The 19498-nt window shown below is 46.2% G+C and overlaps 1 protein-coding gene across 4 annotated transcripts in view; it reads left to right on the top strand.

The window, feature by feature from the left end:
• Positions 1-504: 504 nt before the first annotated feature.
• The window catches only part of Plekhm1 (pleckstrin homology and RUN domain containing M1), a 48115-nt gene continuing 29121 nt past the window's right edge, over positions 505-19498 (top strand). The window contains exons 1-6 of one of the 4 annotated variants that reach the window (XM_042673894.1): positions 1055-1137; positions 2565-2627; positions 6850-6954; positions 8671-8759; positions 13596-13843; positions 16467-17093. In XM_042673894.1, the coding sequence (XP_042529828.1) occupies positions 8712-8759; positions 13596-13843; positions 16467-17093 (923 nt within the window). In that variant the 5' untranslated portion in view covers positions 1055-1137; positions 2565-2627; positions 6850-6954; positions 8671-8711. Of the gene's footprint in view, positions 522-1054; positions 1138-2564; positions 2628-6849; positions 6955-8670; positions 8760-13595; positions 13844-16466; positions 17094-19498 lie in introns of those variants that run through there. The other 3 variants (XM_042673895.1, XM_042673893.1, XM_042673892.1) reach the window with 3 other exon arrangements.

Genomic DNA, 19498 nt, shown 5'->3' with positions numbered 1-19498 from the left:
AGACGAAGAATAATAGTCTTGACACTGAGATTCCCCTGCAAAACGCTTACCTGAATGAATTTCTACCTTTTGTCCTCCCTAGAGACTGATTTTTCCAAGCCTTAGGACAGAAAAAAAAGTGATTAATCCTAAATAATCTCAACAAATGCAGACAGAGACCAAAAGGGTAGAGAGCTCCTAGTCCCCCAAAGCAATTATTCACTGTCAAGTCACCAATGCTCGGGCTGGTGCCGGTTATGCCAGAAACTCTATCCTTTTGTCAAGATGCCCCAAGAAAACTCACTCCTTCTCACTTTGTCTAAAAAGGGTTTAACATGAAGAGAACTTGCTGGCTGCAAGGCGCCGCTTTCCAGTTTCTTTCTGCTTCCTTTGCGAAGGGCCATGTCATCTCTTCCACAGGAAGGAAATGTGGTCAGAAGAGGAGCGGAGGGCCCTGGGCTCTGTGCCCCGAGGGGCTGAGGAGGGGCGGGCCGGCCAGGGGCACACGGGAGGGGAGCCTCGGGGCCATCTTCTGGGACAAGGTGAGGATGAAGCAGGTGTTTTTCAGACCCCGGAGAGCCCAGCCAGGGGAGGCTGGGACTTGGGCCTCGGCTCCCTCGGTTCTGCCCACAGGGCGGCGCCGTGGCCCTCGGGGAGGCGGTCGGAGGAGGGTTGGTCCTTGGCTCCCATGTCGCGTAGTTGGTGCTGAGATCCAGCGAGATAAAAAAAAGTCCTGTAGACGTCGGGATCTCGGCTGGCGCGGACCAGCGAGCTTTGGGCGTGGGGAACGCGTCGTCCCCGGCTCCGTGGGCCTGGGCCTGGCCTGGTAGGGGCGCCGGGACGCAGAGATAGAGTCGCGGGCTGAAGGCCCGGGTCCCGCCCCCGGTGAGGAAGGCGGTTGGCTCCGCCCCGGGGTGAGGAAGGCGGTTGGCCCCGCCCCCGGTGAGGAAGGCGGTTGGCCCCGCCCCGCGTCTGCTTCGGACCTCATGAGTGGCTCCGCCTTCCGGAGGCGGCACTTCAGTGCGGAGCCAATGTGATGGCGTCAGGCGCAGTGGCGCGGCTTCCTGTTGTCGGTGGCCGGGAAGCCGCGGGGTTCGCGGTCTTGCGGTGGGGCTGCGGCGGCAGGCAGCGTCGGGCTCCCTTACTCTGCGCTCTTCGGTGAGTTGTAAGCGGCCTACGGGGGTGGCAGGGCCGCCAGGTGAATGGGCGGCGGGCATCTCCCTGCTTTCCCTGGGCTCCCTCGCTGCCTGGAGACAGCCTGGCTTTCCGAGCCCTCAGCCCTTCTTCCGAAGCTGCGCCCCACACCCGCCCTAGCCCTAGCCCTCCGTGCGCCCACCTGCTGCTGACAGGTGCCCCACCGGCTCCTAAGAGGACCTCGGCGCTCACTACCGCTCTTAGGTGCGCCCCCGCCCCTGACGCCTTCCTTAGCCTGGTTGCAACCCGCTCTGGGCCACAGCCCTTTTCCATCCCTTACCTCACTCAGCCTTACCTCTGAACCCTCTCTGGCAAACCTAGTGTTCTGCCCAGGTCTTCTCCACCACCCCCCCCCCCGACCTTCCATTCGGGTTTCTGCTTTTCCGGGTCAGCTTTCTGATCTGAGTCTCCCACATCCTCTCATATCCCCCAAGATTTACTCCGCTCAAACACCCTACCTCTGCCCATTTCTCATTGAAGAAAGTCAGTGCCCTGTGGAACTCATCCCTTTCTTGTCAACTGTGACCTTTGCCTTTAACCTAGCTCTAATAGCTGTCTTCTCGCCTCACAGATTTGACTCCTAACTTCCTCGTTCAACTCATAATTAATTCATTTTCCTCTCTTACTATCCTGAGAACACTCCTTCCCTAAGTCATTGCTAAACTGTCCCCAACTCTTACTGCCTCAGTTCCTACCACCACACCTAATCTTGTTAACAACGAGATCTCTATGTCCTTTTCCCCTCTACTGTCCCCTGTGACAACTCTGTGCCTCAACTCTGTCCATTCATCACTTGGCCCAAATCTCATTCAATCTGAAAACTTAGTGTACAGCCCCTGTTAACAAGAGCTTCATATTACAGTTAGAAAAGCCTGACTGGTGTGTGTGTTTCTTTCACATGGTAAGTGAATGTGAAGAACTAGAGGTTCCCCTCCCCTCTTTGGGGGCCCAAATTCCCACTCCCTGCCATGTGTGGTCTTATGTACTTGTCCCCAGTGATGCTCTTATGGCATTCATATTAAGGTATGTGTGCTGAGTGTTGGAAGGGAGTCATTTGAATACCTGGAAGATTAGAGATATGGCCACTCACCCAGTTCACTCTGCCTGGGGCAGTGGAAGCCATCACTTCCTTTTGCTGGTGTTCTGGCCCTGCAGAATTTCAGGGAATGCCACTTTGTGGGTATCACAGAGCCATGTCCATGTGTCTTATCCTGGCACTTATGAAGAACCTTCTCCCAATGCTCTTCTGTGCTAGTGCTGATTTCGAACCAGTCAAACATGATGTGGGCCAGAGGCATGGTGTATGTTGGGGAGATTATAGATGAGTGTTCTGGGGAGGCTGAGACCCAAATAGATACAAGAAGCTGTTGAATTGCTCCCTTCTTTTGTAGGTGCTGGAACTTGAGTTTTAGCCATTTGGGTTCCATGAGCACTGGAAACTGAATTATCTCTCAGTAAGTCACCGGAATTCCTCCTACTTTAGTGTTTAGAGTCTCCTGAGGACTTTTGCTGTACTTTTTCCTCTGGATTCTGATGACCTGGTTATATAGAGATCAGCCAGTTGAGGCTTGTGTGTGTTTATGTGTATATGTTGTTATTGTTATTGGTGATGAAGAACTCAGGCAAAACCATTACCACTCATATAAGATACCCATATCCAACCCCCCCCCTCCAGCTACAATGGTAATTTTAAAGGATTCATTGTCCATACTCTCTTTCGTTGAAAGCTGAATGCAGTTCTACCTTCAGTACAATCCTTCCATTTTGGGTTCTGTCTTCTGTCTAGCTCACAGTTTATTGATAACTTGATTCACAGCTTGGTTTAAAGGCAGTAGTATCACAGTAGCTCCACCACATCAGAATGGTACACTTCAGTCTCCCAATCTGTGAAATGATGTCCCTTCCCTGTGCCTGGCACGTGTATAATCATCAAGTCATTCAACAAGTTTTTTGTGTTTTTTTAGTATTTTTGTGTGCCAAGCACTGTTCCAAGTAATGAGAATGTAATGGTAAATGAGTCGTGCATTTCTTGTTTTCATTTATTTGTAGTTTGCTTCTTTTTAGAATACTATGGCCTATGGGACAAGAATATGGGGGAGATGGGAATGGAAGGAACAATAGAAGAAAGAAGATATCAGGGTTTCCCAGCCTCACAGTTCTGCTCAGACAGCCAGTTAATAAGCCCTTAAAGGACCCAGACTCTTAGATTGTTGAGGTCTAAGCCTCAGGGACCAGGCCTGTAGGTAACGTAAGGAGGGTAACTGTAGAGCTTAAGGGTCTGTCTAGAACATTGGACCTGAAGGAGAGGCTTTTGGCCATGGGATATCATTGGAGCCCAAGAATCATGAGCTAGAAGCTGTTGCTTCAGAGGCCTTATTATTGCCACATTCCCCCACGAACTCTTCCATAACACTTACCCAAAAATCGAACTTTCTTCAAATGGAAAGAGGTAATGTTTACTCAGCACTCACATGTCTGAATGACCAGCTGCCTTTTTGAATCAGAAGATAACTTTGTCATTTTTTTCCAACTGTAATACCATGACTCATCAGTTAGGGCAGCAGCTGGATGGCATAAAGGCCTGCCTGTTGTTCTTTAGCCAGGTTCAAAATTCAGGCAGTAGAGACAAGCTGCTGGGAGTGGCTGAGAAGTCTCTAAGGAGGTGTTTTGGGATCCTTGAAGGTTAATCATTTCTTTTAATGTAAGTCTCATTTAAGCCATTTGTTTTTCTTTCATTCCTGGGAGTCTGGAGGAAGTGAAATCAGACCTACTATATATAGAAAGACAAGTAATATGATGAAGAAAAACAGCCAGAAAAAAATATATAGAACATTTAAGAAAGGACAGCTTTGAAACTTGGGTACCATGTGAAGGACCTAGGCTTAGCTGGTTGGGGTTCTGATTATGCTAGCCAAGGCTGTGTCGTCTTTTAGGCCTTAATCAATATGATGGAGCGTCTCAGTACCTCTGAAAAGTCTAGGTAATAGTTGGTCTGAAAATTTTCAAACTCGAGTCCAGAGACAGGTTGATCTGGTAAAGGGAGTGAGGAAAGCAGATAATTCTGTCTCTTACTTCAGGCTTGTTTTTAATGAGCCTCTGTTTGTTCTTCTGTAAAGTTGAGAGAACTGTCTCACAGGATTATCCAAAGAATTCAATGAGTTTGAAAAATGAGATCCAAGAAGCTTGCTTTGTTCACTCTGGAAAGCGTTGATCACTGAAGAAGAGTGAAATGATGCCTGCAGTGTCAGTAGAGCTGGTGCCATTTGAGATTTCCTAGATATAGTAGGAGTTGCCTTTCTTCTGCTATCCTAAGTAATGTCAATGAGCCCCTGTAGTATGCACAAGCTCTTTCCTTTTTCCCATCAGTGTAGCTGTCGTGGAAGCTGTACCTGCCTCTGCTATGTTCCTAGTGTTAATGAAAAATATTCTAAGGACAGAAAGTGACCCTAGTCTTATACAGTGGTAGATTCAGGGTCTGAGCCACCAGGTGGATAATGGTTCACTCCAGAAGTCTAAAGCATTGTTCCGGGGCTGGGAAGGTGGCTCAGTGGTAGAGTGCCTACCTTGCATGCATGAGGCCCTGGGTTCAATTCCTCAGCACCATATAAGCAAAAAGAAAAAAGCTGGAGGTGGTGCTGTGGCTCAAGTGGTAGAGCGCTAGCCTTGAGCTGAAGAGCTGAGGGACAGCGCCCAGGCCCAGAGTTCAGGCCCCACAACCGGACCCAAAAAAAAAAAAAAAAGTAAAGCATTGTTCCATTTCTACCAGTGCATCCTTTTTTATTTTAATTTTTTTTTGGGGGGGGGGGATCTGGTCGTGGGGCCTGGACTCTGGGCCTGGGTGCTGTCCCTCAGCTCTTCAGCTCAAGGCTAGCGCTCTACCACTTGAGCCACAGCGCCACTTCCGGCTTTTTGCTTATGTGGTGCTGAGGAATCGAACCCAGGGCCTCATGCATGCAAGGCAAGCACTCTACCACTGGAGCCACCTTCCCAGCTCTATCAGTGCATTCTTATATCATTGATGTCACATTTCTGCCTCCCCAAAGCATGGTAGCATAAATGTGAATAGGTAAGGTATTGTCCTGGGGGAGGGGGCCATCGGGAGGTAGAAAACAAGGGAAGAGGTGACACTCTTCAAAAAGAAATGCACTTATGGTCTGGGAATATGGCTTAGTGGTAGAGTGCTTGCCTAGCATGCATGAAACCCTGGGTTCAATTCCTCAGTTCCACATCAACAGAAAGAGCCAGAATTGGTGCAGTGATTCAAGTGGTAGGGTGCTAGCCTTGAGCAAAAAGAAGCTCAGGGACAGTGCTCAGGCCCTGAGTTCAAGCCCCAAGACTGGCAAAAGAAAGAAAGAAAGAAAGAAGAAAGGTCCTTATTACCTGACTTATATAACTATAACCCCTCTGTACTTCACCTTTACAATAACAATTAAAAAAATATTGTCCTGAATTGTGGTCTAATTCCCAAATTCTTGGTCCTAATTGTGAAATGGCTACTCTGGATTCCTGAATCCATGTGGAGTCACTCAAGATGAGCAAGTCAGACATTTTGTGGCTTTTTTTTTTTTTGGGGGGGGGGGGGTCAGTCGTGAGGCTTGAACTCTGGGCTCAGGCACTGTCCCTGAGCTCTTCAGCTCAAGGCAAGCACTCTACCATTTGAGCCACAGTGCCACTTCCAGTTTTCTGGTGGTTAATTGGAGATAGGAGTCTCATGGACTTTCCTGCCCGGGCTGGCTTTGAACCATGATACTCAGATCTCAGCCTCCTGAGTAGCTAGGCATGAGCCACCAGCGCCCGGCTTTGTGGCTTTTTTAACCCTTAATTTTAGGCAACTATCGGTTGTCTTTTGTGAAGCCCTCCCTGCTTTGACTCCTCTTAGCTTCACTTTGTTTTTGGTTGTTAGCAGACTAATTTAGGCAGAACTACTGTTACTGATAGACTTCCCCAATGAATATTCTCAGCTTATTAGTTAATGAGGCCTTTCTGGACCTAGGTTCTTGTTTAGATTGTTAAGGTCTATGCCTCAGGGTCCTGTTTGTGTAGCTGGCTGAGGGAAAGGCACCTCTGGAGCTTAAAGACTCTGTGTAGAAAGACAGGCCTGAAGGAGAGGCTTGGACCACTGGAACTGTATGTCGGAGTTGGAACCCAAGATCTTGGAGCCAGAGAGGCTGAATTTTACCTAGTAGGCTGCTCAACCTGGGAAGAACCTAATCTCAAAGACCAGGAGTATTGCCAAGTATGACAGTTTGGCCACATTACATACTCTTCTTCCCATCGTCCTAGTGACTAGAGTATGGAGCCGGTGTTGGATGGAAGGGTGAGGAGTCAGCAGGGGCTGCAGTTGATCCAAGGGCTCTCCCAGGCCATCTGCACAAGCCATGCTCCACACATACCTGCTCCCTCTATGTGACATGTCTTAGAAGCTCCACTCTAAGTCCTAACTCCTTGTGCCCTCTTTACTCTCTGCCAGCCTCAAAGACTAACTCCACTCCTTCACTGAGGGCGACACTGTTCTCTCTTTCCCTGATCTCATGCTCCCTACTCTCCTGTAAACCTTGCTTGCCAGACTGGCCTTAATATTTTTCCTACACCTTCTTCCTGGACTCCCAGCCAAAGTGTGGGAGTCTATCCTTTGAGTCCTACAATCATTCAAGACTTGGTTTTCCTTTGATCTAGGTTTGGCATTGCTCTGGTGACTGGCATAGGAGCTAAGTTATTCTCCGCCATGACATCTGTGTTAGTTCCTTGACCTGGGTCAGCTTCCATGTCCTTATCTATCAGGTAAGGATAATAAAATGGTATTCCTAGGACAATTACAAAGATATAAATGTGGCCATCCATGTAACTGTTCTTAATATTGTATTAACTTCTCTGGGCCATAATTACTTGAAAGTAGAAACAACCATAATGGTTTTTGGTTTTGTTTTGTTGTTTTTGGTGGTGGTGGTGGTGGTGGTATCTGTGTTGTGTGTGGCTTAGACTCAGGGCTTGGATCTGTCCTTGTGCTTTTTCATTCAAGGCTATCACTCCACCACTTGAGCCACAGTTCCACTTCTGGCGTTTTAGTTCTTAATTATAGAGTCTCACTGACTTTCCTGCCTGGACTGGTTTCACACTCCAATTCTCAGATCTCAACCTCTTGAGTTGATTAGGATTACTGTAGGTATGAGCCAGCCACACCCAGCAGCAATCATAACCTTTAAAAATTCCCCTGATGCTCAGCAGACTGTTCCCTAAAGATTTATTTAGGTGTAAGTAAGCCTGTGTAGCCAAGTTGCTTGGGCCAAAGCGGGCTGTTATGAGGGATTGAATGAATGGCAATGGAATTCTTCGCTTCTGGATTTGGATGGTTACATCCACTGGGATTATAGATAACATTAATAGTTGGAATGCTTTAGAGCCAGTGCTGGGTGCTTTTCATTGTCAGACTGTCAACCTGAGTGATCTGGTGCTGGGCCAGCATAACTTGCTAGTTAGTGGCCTATTGTGATCAGAACTGTTCTGAGTCCATTAGATGTGAAGAACCAAAAGTGTGACAACTCTTTTTTATTTTTTGGTGGGTTGTGGGGCTTGAACTCAGGGCCTGAGAGCTATCCCTGAGTCTCTTTGTGCTAAAGACTAGTACTCTTCCACTTAGTCACAGTGCCACTTCCAGTTTTTGAATGGTTAATTGGAGATAAGAGTCTCATGGGGACTTTTCTGCCCAAGCTGGCTTCAAACCATGATCCTCAGATTTCAGCCTCCTGAGTACAGGTGTAAGCCACTGGTGCCTGGCAAGAACTCTTTGTTTAAAGCTGCTTTGGTTATACCTTCTACCGCTTAGTTGGCGTACCCTGAACTAGGACAGGACCTGGGGACTGATATTGGACACAAGCTTTGAATATGAATTATGAGTTCCTGCTAACTGGTCCCCACTAGTTCTTGGCACCTTTAACTGAAGCAACCCTCTTGTGCCCTAAAGTTGTCTTTAGTTCCTTGGCTCCCACCACTATCCCACCAGTCCTGGTTTTCTATGCAGCTTCTGGTGTAGAGAGCTGTTATCACCCACTCCTGGCACATAGGACTTCTTGCCTCCTAAGGAGCCAACCTCTGGCTTTTTCCTTCCTCATTTCCTTAAAATCTACTCTCAGTTTTTGTTTTTGTGTTGTTCACATCCCTTTCTGGGCTGGGAATGTGGCTCAGTGGTAGTGTGCTTGCCTTGCATGCATGAACCCCTGGGTTTGATTCCTCAGTACCACATATACAGAAAAAGCCAGAAGTGGCACTGTGGCTTAAGTGATAGAGTGCTATCCTTGAGCTCACAGTGGCTCAGGGACAGAGCCCAGGTCCTGAGTTCAAGCCCCAGGACTAGCAAAAAAAAAAAAAAGAAAAAGATAAAAAACTCCTTTTGGTTGCAATTTGAGTGAGCTGGGCTGCCTGCCTGCTACATGCTGGGAGGGGACTGTGGTTGTAAGGGACCTCGAGAGCATGCTCATCTGCTACCATCTGACCCTGCAGGTGACATGTGAGTCTCTTCGGGAGCAGCTGCCTGAGTGGAAATGCTCTCAGTGGTGGAGAATGGACTGGAGTCCCGGGCTGTCATCCCGGTAAGTGGACACCAGAGGATCAAGGCTGGGAAGGGCTACAGGGAGCTGCCATTGCATCATCAGCTTTTCTCTTGGAAATGAATAGATACTATCCACAAAGCACCCAGGTAGAGAAAAGTTTTCCAGCAAAAGAAGCTCTGAGGAAATCCTCCCTTTAAGTTTGCTTGTGTTTGTAAAGCACAGTGGCAATTCAAGGTGGTTTACTGGAAGACTAGGGATTTCTTTTTCTTCTTCTTCTTTTTTTGCTTGAAATCTGGGCCTGGGCACTGTCCCTGAACTCTTCAGCTCAAGGCTAGCACTCTATCACTTGAGCCACAACACCACTTCTGGTTTTCTGGTGATTAATTGGAGATGAGTCTCACGGATTTTCCTGCACGGGCTGGCTTTGAACCACAATCCTTAAATCTCAGACCCTGAGTAGCTAGGATTAAAGGCATGAGCCACCAGCGCCCAGCTAGACCAGGGATTTCTATACAGCCTTCTGCCTCAGTCTGTAGTTAGGTCAGTTTGTTCAAGGCACTGATTTGGTCAAAAATAGCTACTCCCAGCATTGGTCTTTTGTTTCTCTCATAGGGTACAGTGGCAGCTTATATACACTTACCAGTTTTCAAACAGCTGTTAGTGACCATTCACCAGAGCTCTTCAGATCCTCTTTCCCCTTTCTTGGAGAACTCTGCTCTCTGGATTGACACAGTTCCCTTGGAGAGAGAGCAAATTGAAGGCTTAGTAACACTGATGCTGACATGACTTTTGTGGTAGAAGCCAAGATTTTTCTTTCTTCTCCACTTAGAAAACTTGATGCTAGAAGAACTATAGCCTTAAGAAGTCTACATTCTGGGCTGGGAATGTAGCTTAGTGGTAAAGTGCTTGCCTAGCATGCACAAAGCCCTAGGTTCAATTCCTCAGTACCACATAAACAAAAAAAGGCGGAAGTGGTACTGTGGCTTAAGTGCTAGGGTGCTAGCCTTGAGCACAAAAAAGCTCAGGGACAGTGCCCAGGCCCTGAGTTCAAGCCCCGGGACTGGCCAAAAAAGAAAAAGAAAAAAACAACTAAACATTCTGAACCAGGTGCTGGTGGTTCATACCTGTAATCCTAGCTACTCAGGAGATTGAGACCTGTGGATCACAATTCAGAGCCTGCCCAGGCAGGAAAGTCCTTGAGACTCTTTTATTTCCAGTTAACCATTAAAAAGCTCAGTGGAGCTGTGGCTGAAATGGTAGAGCACCAGCATAAAAAGTTCAGGGACATTGCCCAGGTTTGGGTATGCAAACTCCCCCACCCCCACCCCCACAGTGTGCATTCCACCTACTGATCTACACACATACTATGTATTTCCTCTGCTGGTCACTAGAGGACAGCACCATCTGTTTCCCTTCTGGCTTTCAAGCAAACTCCTTTCCCCTTTCCTCCTGATCTGGGACCTGGCCCTAAACCTAGATCGGCTTAGCCTTCTAGCAAAGTCTTACTTGGACTGATCTCCTGAGGGTATGGCTTTCTTGAGAGTGTGTGCCTATTTAGCCTCACTCAGTTGGAAGTAGTTTATAGTTTTTATCCTTTATTTTTTTTTTCCAGTCCTGGGGATTGAACTCAGGTCCTGGACATTATCCCTGAGCTTCTTTTGGTCAAGGCCAGCACTCTACCACTTGAGCCTCAGTGCCACTTTTGGCTTTCTCTGTTTATGTGGTACTGAGGAATTGAACCCAGTGTTTCATGCATGCTAGGTAAGCACTCTATCACTAAGCCACATTCCCAGCCCTGTACTTTTAATATAAGCCAATAATATCTCCCATTAAAAAACCATTTAAAACTGGACTTTTAAGATTAAAACCTTGTCGAGTCACCCGGTGGCTCACGCCTGTAATCCTAGCTACTCAGGAGATTGAGATCTAAGGATCACTGCTCAAAGCCAGCCCCGGCCGTTAGACTCTTTATCTCCAAAAAACACTCAGAAAACCAGAAGTGGCACTGTGCACAAGGCCTGCACCCAAGCCCAAAGTTCAAGCCCCACAACCAAAAAAAAAAAAAAAGTTAAAACCTTTTGTGCTTCTAAGGACACTTAAGAAAGTGAAAAGACAGAGTATACAAAAAGAGAAGATTATCTTAGCAGGTCTATAAAACTGTTGTAACTCAGTTATAAAAAAAGATACTCAAAGCTTGAATGACTTCCAATTCAGATCCTCCAATATCAACCTCCAGAGTAGCTACGATTACAAGCAAGAGCCACTGGTGCTGGCCCTCGAGATTCTTATTTCCAGTTAACCATCAGAAAATCAGAAGTGGTGCTTTGGCTCCAAGTGGTAGGGTGCTAACCTTGAGCAAAAAAGCTCAGGGACAGTGCCCGGGACTGAGTTCAAGCCCCATGACTGGGGAAAAAAAGAAAAAAAGATAACTCCAATTTGAAAATGGACAAATGATTTGAACAGATAGTTCTGCAAAGAAGATAAATGACCAGTATATATACAAAAACATACTTACTACCATTTGGTTCAGAGAAATGCAAATCAAAACTAGAATGAGGTACTACTTTATGTCCACTAGGATGGCTAGTGAGTAAGACGACAATAACAAGTTTAACAAAAATGTGGGAAAATTGCCAGCAGGCAGTGGCTCACATCTGTAATCCTCGCTTCTCAGAAGGTTGAGACCTGAAGGATTGCACTTTGAAGCCATCTGATGTAGGAAAGTCCTTGAGATTCCAATCTCAACCTGCAAAAAAGCAGAAGTGGAGGTTTGGTTCAAGAGGTAAAGTACCAACCTTGAGTGAAACTAAGCAAAATCAAGAGATCCTGAGTTCTAGCCCCAGTACCAGCACAAAGAAAGGGAGCAGAATGAAATCATGATATATTCTAAAGCCTAGATAAACCTTAAGACACTTATGCTAAATGAAAGAAGCAGGACATAAAAGATCACACACTATGTGAATGTATTCATAGGAATTGTGCAGAACAGGCAGATCTATAGAGACTGAAAGTAGATTAATGACTACAGTCACTCCCAATTACCCTCTTCTACAGCCCCTGGCAACCACTAATATATAATAGTCCTTTTTTTTAAAAAAAAATCTTCTGTTGTTAGTCATGGGGCTTGAGCTCAGGGCCTAGGCACTGTCCTTGAGCTTCCTTTGCTCAAGGTTAACATTCTACCGCTTGAGCCACAGCGCCACTTCCAGCTTGTTTTTGGTGATAAGAGTCTCACAGATTTTCCTGCCCAGGCTGGCTTCAAACCATAGTCCTCAGATCTCAGCTTCCTGAGTAGCTAGGATTACATGCATGAGCCACCAGTGCCCAGCTCAGAATATTCCTTTTGAGAATGAAGAACATGGCCTAAAATTAGACAGTGGTGAAGGTTGCACACTTCTCTAAGTAAGTTAAAAATTATTAAGCCCCATCATATAAATGGGTGAATTTTATGATCTGTGAACTATGGCTTGTTAGTTTTAATTAACTTTTTTTAATTTTAGCTTTCCAGAGAATTTTACACTTAGTATTTGGGCTAGAGTCAAAAAAAGGAGTAAAATATTTACCTATAAGCCCATCATTCATGTCAAACCAAATTTTCTGCAATCCTTTCTGTAGTTTTAACATACTTATAGCTATAATTGAGTAATATTTACAAATCCAAAATACTTTACATTTTGTAATATATTCATTACATGTACCTACAAGTTCCAGGCTAAGTATTGGGGACAGGATGATGAATTAACAACTCGTTTTACCCTCAAGTAGCAATGCCCTTAGTGCCATGATTCAGAAGTATTATTTTACTTAATAGATGAAGAAGTTGAGGCTCAGAGAGGGAAAGTGAAATGTCTGAGGTGCTCCAACTTGTTACTGACAGATCTGAGACTGAATCTAACCCTTTGGTTCTGAGGCCTTGGTGTATGCATACGCATGGGCACTCTGCTACTGGGGCTGGAAATCAGTGCCTTGTATTCTTGTTTGCTCGTTTTGCTCAAAGCTGGCACTCTCCTGCTTAAGCCACAGCCCCACTTCAGGTTTCTTGCTGATTACTTGGACAAAAGACTCCCCCAGATTTTTCTGCCCAGGCTGGCTTCAAACTATGGTCCTCAGATCTCAGCCTGAGTAGCTAGGATTACAAGTCTGAGCCACTGGTGTCTGGCTTGGATTTTTCCTAATATAACAGCACTTCTGTATTTTTAACATGATGCTAAGCATACTCTCTTACCACTGAGCCATACCTCCAGCCATTTCTGGGTATTTTTGGTGTTCTAGTGCAGTACTTTTTTTTTTTTTTTTTTTGGGTCCGGTCGTGAGGCCTGAACTCTGGGCCTCAGCGTTGTCCCTCAACTCTTCAGCTCAAGGCTAGCACTCTACCACTGAGCCATAGCGCCACTTCCGGCTTTTTGCTTTTTGCTTATGTGGTGCTGAGGAATTGAACCCAGGGCCTCTGGCTTGCAATGCAAGCACTCTACCACTGAGCCACCTTCCCAGCCCTAGTGCAGTACTTTTTATACCTTTGCTTACCTCTACAGAACCTTGGTGATGTTAATCAGCTAAGAAACCTCACCCTTGTCTTACCCAGTCTCCAGGTAGCTGTGCCTGTACTGGAGCCAGTATTTAAACACTAGATTATAGGACTATAAATCTAATGAACTTTGGTTTGAAAATGAAAAGAATTTATAACAAAAAATCTGCAAAACGAGTTCTTCTCTATCTTTATTTAGTATAATTAACAGGTACTAATTTTTAAGAAGGAATCTGTACACTGGTGAGTGTGTAATGTGGTTGCACAGGAATTGAGCAACAGGCCAAGGGTTATAGTCTAGGAACTGTAGGATTTTCTTCTAAAGATGTCTTTTGTGTGGCACTGCCTAGGTCATCAAGAAGAAGCTGGTAGGATCCGTGAAAGCACTTCAGAAGCAGTATGTGTCACTGGATACGGTGGTCACAAGTGAAGACAGCGATGCCAACATCATGTGCAGTGCCCTGGAGGCTGTGTTTATCCATGGCCTGCACGCCAAGCACATTCGTGCTGAGGCTGGAGGCAAAAGGAAGAAACATGTACACCAGAAGCCTCTGCCTCAGCCTGTCTTCTGGCCCCTCCTGAAAGCTGTCACCCACAAGTGAGATCAGCTGGAGAGGTTTTGCTCTGGGGAGGAACTTTGGTGTGGGACACTGGGCTCTTCCTCCCCAGCTCTGCAGAAGGCAACAGATGGGCTGTGTTCTAGTGTAGAGACAGTGTGAGGTAGGGCGGGAGAGCACCTGAAGGAAAGGTTTATCTCCCACCAGACCTGACTGTCCAGCCAGCCATAAGACCTTGACAAACCTGGGCCTTCAGGCCAGAGCCTGTGGCTGCTTCTCACCAAGGGTTAGTGACCTGTCAGAATTATGCAGTTACAACAGAGTTTATGTGTCCTTCAGAGCCAAAAACACTTGCTGTCTCTGGCCTTTTATAGAAAAAGTTGCCAAACCTTTAAAAACCTGTGTTCTAAAATATATACATATATATACATATGTGTATATATATGTGTGTGTGTGTGTCTGTGTATGTGTACATATGTATATTCATAGTAATGTTTAGAAGTTTTATAAAAAATAGAATCCAGGTAAAATACCTGAATATTCACCCTGAGACCCTGGCTTTGACCTTACCCCTGCCTGCCCAAGTTGCTGGCACTGTGACTCTAAGGGGTATTAAATGTCACCTTTAGCCTGAAGGTGCTTTGTCATCCTCTGATCTGCTTTCCTTGACCACTGTCACTGCCCTAGCTCAAGTATTTACCTCTCTCCCAGGTGATAGTGGCTAATTGTCCCCTATCTCATTCTGTGTTTCCTTAGGTCTGCATATGCTGAGCTGAAGCTAGCTAGAACTCAGCCACACAATCCAAAGGGGTGTGGTCTGCACTCCCACACTTGAGGCACACCCAAGGCCCTGTGCCAAAGCAGGGTGCCATTTATGTCAGACAAAGGGATTCAGTACTAAACTGAGTTTAGTACCCCTAGGATCTAACCTTATCCTGAGTATAAATAGCTGTGTTAGGTACCTTACCTGTACAGAAATGTTTAATTCCCAAATACTACCCTGTCACTAAATTGGGGTCCCTGGATCTGTATCCAGTTAAGTTCCCTAGGGGCTTCTGCTACACATCTGGGTAAGGGAACCTTTGCTCCATGTGACCTTATTGGTGTGATATTCAAGTCCCTTCATTACCTAGCTTTGCAACCTAACTACTACTCCCTATCCCCACTCCCTACCTGTTGTAATTGGAGTGGTCCCACTCCTGTTACAGGTCTGCTGCCTTCCTACTCTTTATGTCTTTTTTCTTTCAGTGCATTATGCCTAAAAGGTTCATTCTTTGCTTCTAGAAAGCCTTCAGGGTCCAACTCAGATACTAACCTTTTTGTGGTACTTTTCTTACTCTAACTTAGAAATGCGCCAGCCTTTCACCCACTACCAACAAAGAGGCTCTATGTACTCTTGAATGGCAGTTACTAGGGGATGGAAGTGAAAGCTCAGTGATAGAGCACTTGCCTAGCATGCAAAAGGCCCTGGGTCCATTCCCTAGTCCCCCAAAAGAAAATAAAGGAAGAGGGAAAGGAAGGATAAGCAAAGCAATGTTCTGGACCAAGAGCAGGGACCATGTCTTTACCTTGTATTGGCCCCGCTCCAGGGGACCTAGGAGCATGGGGGGCTCAGCAAACATGTCTTGGGGGTCCCAGGAGTTGTAAATGTGTAATGAACACGGTAATTATCTTTCACAACACCACTGTAAGAAGTTGGAAGCCAGGCATCAATGGCTTACACCTGTAAACCTAGCTACTCAGCAGGCTGAAATCTGAGGATCACAATTTGAAGCCAGCAAGCTGGGGGAAAAAAACTTGTGAGACTTTTATCTCCCACTAAGCACCAAAAAAGCTTAGAAGTGGTGGTATAGATCAAGTGGCAGAGTGCCAGCTTTGCGCGAAAAGTCTGTGGAACAGCACCCAGGCCAGGCCTTGAGTTCAAGCCCCAATACCAGCATTAAAAAAAAAAAAAAAAAAAGCAAAAAGCCCGGCGCTGGTATCACACCTGTAAACTAGCTACTCAGGAGGCTGAGATCTGAGGATCTCGGTTCAAAGCCATCCCGGGCAGGAAAGTTCGTGAGACTCTTATCTCCTATAAACCACTCAGAAAACCGGAAGTGGCACTGTGGCTCAAGTGGTAGAGTGCTTGCCTTGAGCTGAAGAGTTGAGGGATAGTGTTCAGGCCAAGAGTTCAAGCCCCACCACTGACCCCCCCCCCCCAAAAAAAAATTGGCAGTTATGGCTTGGTACTCTAATTTCCATTAAACCTCTATTATCCAAGAATTTTCTTATGCCTACATATGTTTGCAGTCATTATCAGAGATTCTTGCGAATCCACAGAGTAAACATCTCACATCTCAGGGATTTGAAGTCATTTCTTTGTTTCTTTTTCTTTTTCTTTTCTTTCTTTCTTTTTTTTTTTTTTGGTCAATTGTAGGACTTGAACTCAGGGCATAGACACTGCCCCTGAACTCTTTTGCTCAAGGCTAGCACTTTACCACATTGAGCCACAGCTCTACTTCTGGTTTTCTGGTATAACTAGAGATAAGTCTCACAGACTTTTCTGCCCAGGCTGGCTTTGAACTGCAGTCCTCAGATCTCAGGCTCATGAGTAGGTAGGATACAGGAGTGAGCCACCAGCGCCCAGCTCGAAGTAATATCTTAAAACTACTCTCTTTCCAGGCACATCATCTCAGAACTGGAGCACCTAGTCTTTGTCAACACGGATGTGGGCCGCTGTCGGGCCTGGCTGAGGCTGGCCCTCAATGATGGTCTGATGGAGTGCTACCTGAAACTGCTCCTCCAGGAACAGGCCCAACTGTGCGAGTACTATCAGCCAACAGCCCTACTGCGAGACGCTGAGGAGGGCGAGTTCCTCCTTAGCTTCCTTCAGGGACTGACATCCTTATCCTTTGAGCTCTCCTACAAGTCTGCCATCTTAAATGAATGGACACTCACCCCATTGGCCCTCTCTGGGCTTTGCCCACTCACTGAGCTTGAGCCTCTCTCTACCTCTGGTGCAGAACTACAGCAGAAGGAGTCTCTGGATTCAATTTCCCACTCCTCAGGCTCAGAGGACATTGAAGTCCATCACTCAGGCCATAAGATCCAGCGGAACAGGGAGCTCACTGCCTCCTCTCTCAGCCTAGACACAGCCAGTTCATCCCAGCTGTCCTGCAGCCTGAACTCTGATAGCTGCCTGCTCCAAGAGAGTGGGTCCAAGAGCCCAGATCGTTCTGAGGAGCCCATGTCTTACGACTCAGACCTAGGCACAGCAAATGTTGATGATTCTGACCCATCTCTGCAAGAGTAAGCATCTTTTCCCACATCCTCCTTCCCTCTTTTTTTTTCTTTGGGGGGGGGAGGTGTCTAGTCGTGGGGCCTGAACCCTGGGCCTGGGTGCTGTCCCTCAGCTCTTCAGCTCAAGGCTAGCGCTCTACCACTTGAGCCACAGCACCACTTCTGGCTTTTTTTTTTCTTTTGCTTATGTGGTACTGAGGAATCGAACCCAGGGCCTCAGGCATGCAAGGCAAGCGCTCTACCACTGAGCCACCTTCCCAGCCCTCCTTCCCTCTCTTCACCCTTTATCTTTGCTCTCTTCCCCAGCCAATGTGCTAGGATATAAAAAAATCAGAGGACTCTCTCTGTTCGTTTCTAGCTCTCTGCTCTCTCTGTTCGTTTCTAGCTCTCTCTCTGTTCTTTTCTTGCTCTCTCTGCTCTTTTCTAGCTCTTTTCTCTCTTTCCTCTCTTTTGCCAGCCACGTGGAGTGCCAACCTTGCCTGGTCCCAGCAGGTCTACTGAATACCACGTGAGTACTACTGTTCTTACCCCTCTTTCTGCTCTTTTCTAGCTCTTTCCTCTCTCTTTCCTCTCTTTCCCAGACGCTCTCTTGCTCTTCTTTTCTAGCTCTCTCTGTTCTCTCTCTGCTCTAGCTCTTTCCTCTCTCTTTCCTCTCTTTCCCAGCCACGTGGAGTGCCAACCTTGCCTGGTCTCAGCAGGTCTACTGAATAAACCTACCCCTTACCTGAAAAAAAAAAAAATCAGAGGATTCATGACTTCTTGCTATAATGGAAGAACATGGCAGGGTTGGAGGAGGAATGGATTGGAAGAGCTCAGAGCTGGTATAAGCTCTGATATTAACGAGTTACTTGGTCTCTCTGAGGCTCATGTCATCTGCATGTAGATGGAGGAAGCTAGAAGTTCAGAGCATATATACAAATTATAACATTGCAAAGAAGCATAGTGCATAAGGTGTGGCCTCATAGAAGACCCGGGGAAGCCAGACACTGGTGCTTCCCACCTATAATCCTAGCTGCTCAGGAGGCTGAGATCAGAGGATTGCGGTTCAAAGCCAGCCTGACCAAGAAAGTTCGTGAGACTCTTGTCTCCAATAAACCACCAGAAAACCAGAAGTGGTACTGTGGCTCAAGTGGTTGAGTGCTTGCCTTGAGCTGAGGAGCAGAGGGACAGGGCCCAGGCCCAGACCTGGTGGAGAGGAGTTACAAATCCAGACACAAATGGAACAAACAAGTGTGTGGCAGACTCGCTGGACCAGAGCAGGGAGCCTGGGACAGAGCCTTCTTCACATAGCCACCTTATTTTATTTTATTTTATTTTTTATTTATTTTTTTGGTTTGTCATGGGGCTTGAACTCTGGACCTAGGCACTGTCTCTGAGCTCTTCAGCACAAGGTGAGCACTCTACCACTTGAACCATAGTGCCATTTCCAGTTTTCTGATGGTTAATTGGAGATAGTGTCTCACGGACTTTCCTGGCCAGGCTGGCTTTGAACCACGATCCTTAGATCTCAACCTCCTGAGTAGCTAGGGTTACAGGCATGAACCACTGGCACCTTTCTGGCTTTCTTTTTTGTGCTGGTACTGGAGTTTGAACATGACCTGGGCAGTGTCGTTTAGTGTTTCCTGCTCAAGCTCATGCTCTACCACTTGAGCCACAGCTCCACTTCCACCTTTTTTTCAAATTTTTTTTTTTTTTTTGGTGTGAGATTAATTGGAGATAAGAGTCTCACAGACTTTCCGATCCTCAGATCTCAGCCTCCTGAGTAGCTAGTAACATCAATAGTAGTAATAGTAGTAATAGTAGTAATAGGCATGTGCCACTATTACCTTGTTAAAGATTAATTTTCAGTTACCTATTTGTGGTTGAATTACCAAGTTATATATTAGGAAGTCTTCCTCATTCCTGTGTCTTATCTGCCTTGTTCTTCATTCCATAATTATTCATTTCTTGTATATTCTAACAAAAGTTTCTAAATGTGTCTTAACAGATACAAATAGGCAGATCTTCATATTTCTTCTTTCCATATCCCCCTTTTCCACCCAGGAAGTGTATATACCTGGTTCTGGGCCTTACATCTTTACTCATTTTCTTCTATTACATCTGGTTCCATAGCATAAATATGCTTTGGTTATTTAATCAGCCCTGCATTTATGCCCATACCTGAGTGGGCATGAATGATCTTTCATTCAGTTTTTATGTAAGTATCTTTGTTTAGTGAAATTGTTGAGCCAAGGAAAAATTGTTCCAGGAACTATATGGATAGGGGTGGTTTCCAGTCTTGTTCCTCTACTTCTGGTTTTTTGTTGTTTTGTTGTTGGTCTTGGGGCTTGAACTCTGGGGCCTGGGTGCTGTCTTTCAGCTCTTCAGCTCAAGGCGAGTGCTCTACCACTTGAGTTACAGTGCCACTTCCAGTT

The sequence above is a fragment of the Dipodomys spectabilis genome, unplaced genomic scaffold (genome assembly GCF_019054845.1).
Source record: "Dipodomys spectabilis isolate Male_0828 unplaced genomic scaffold, ASM1905484v1 ptg000018l, whole genome shotgun sequence".
Lineage (NCBI taxonomy): Eukaryota > Metazoa > Chordata > Mammalia > Rodentia > Heteromyidae > Dipodomys > Dipodomys spectabilis.
Note: the sequence above shows the minus strand (reverse complement) of the source record. Positions and strands in the feature narration are given on the sequence as shown.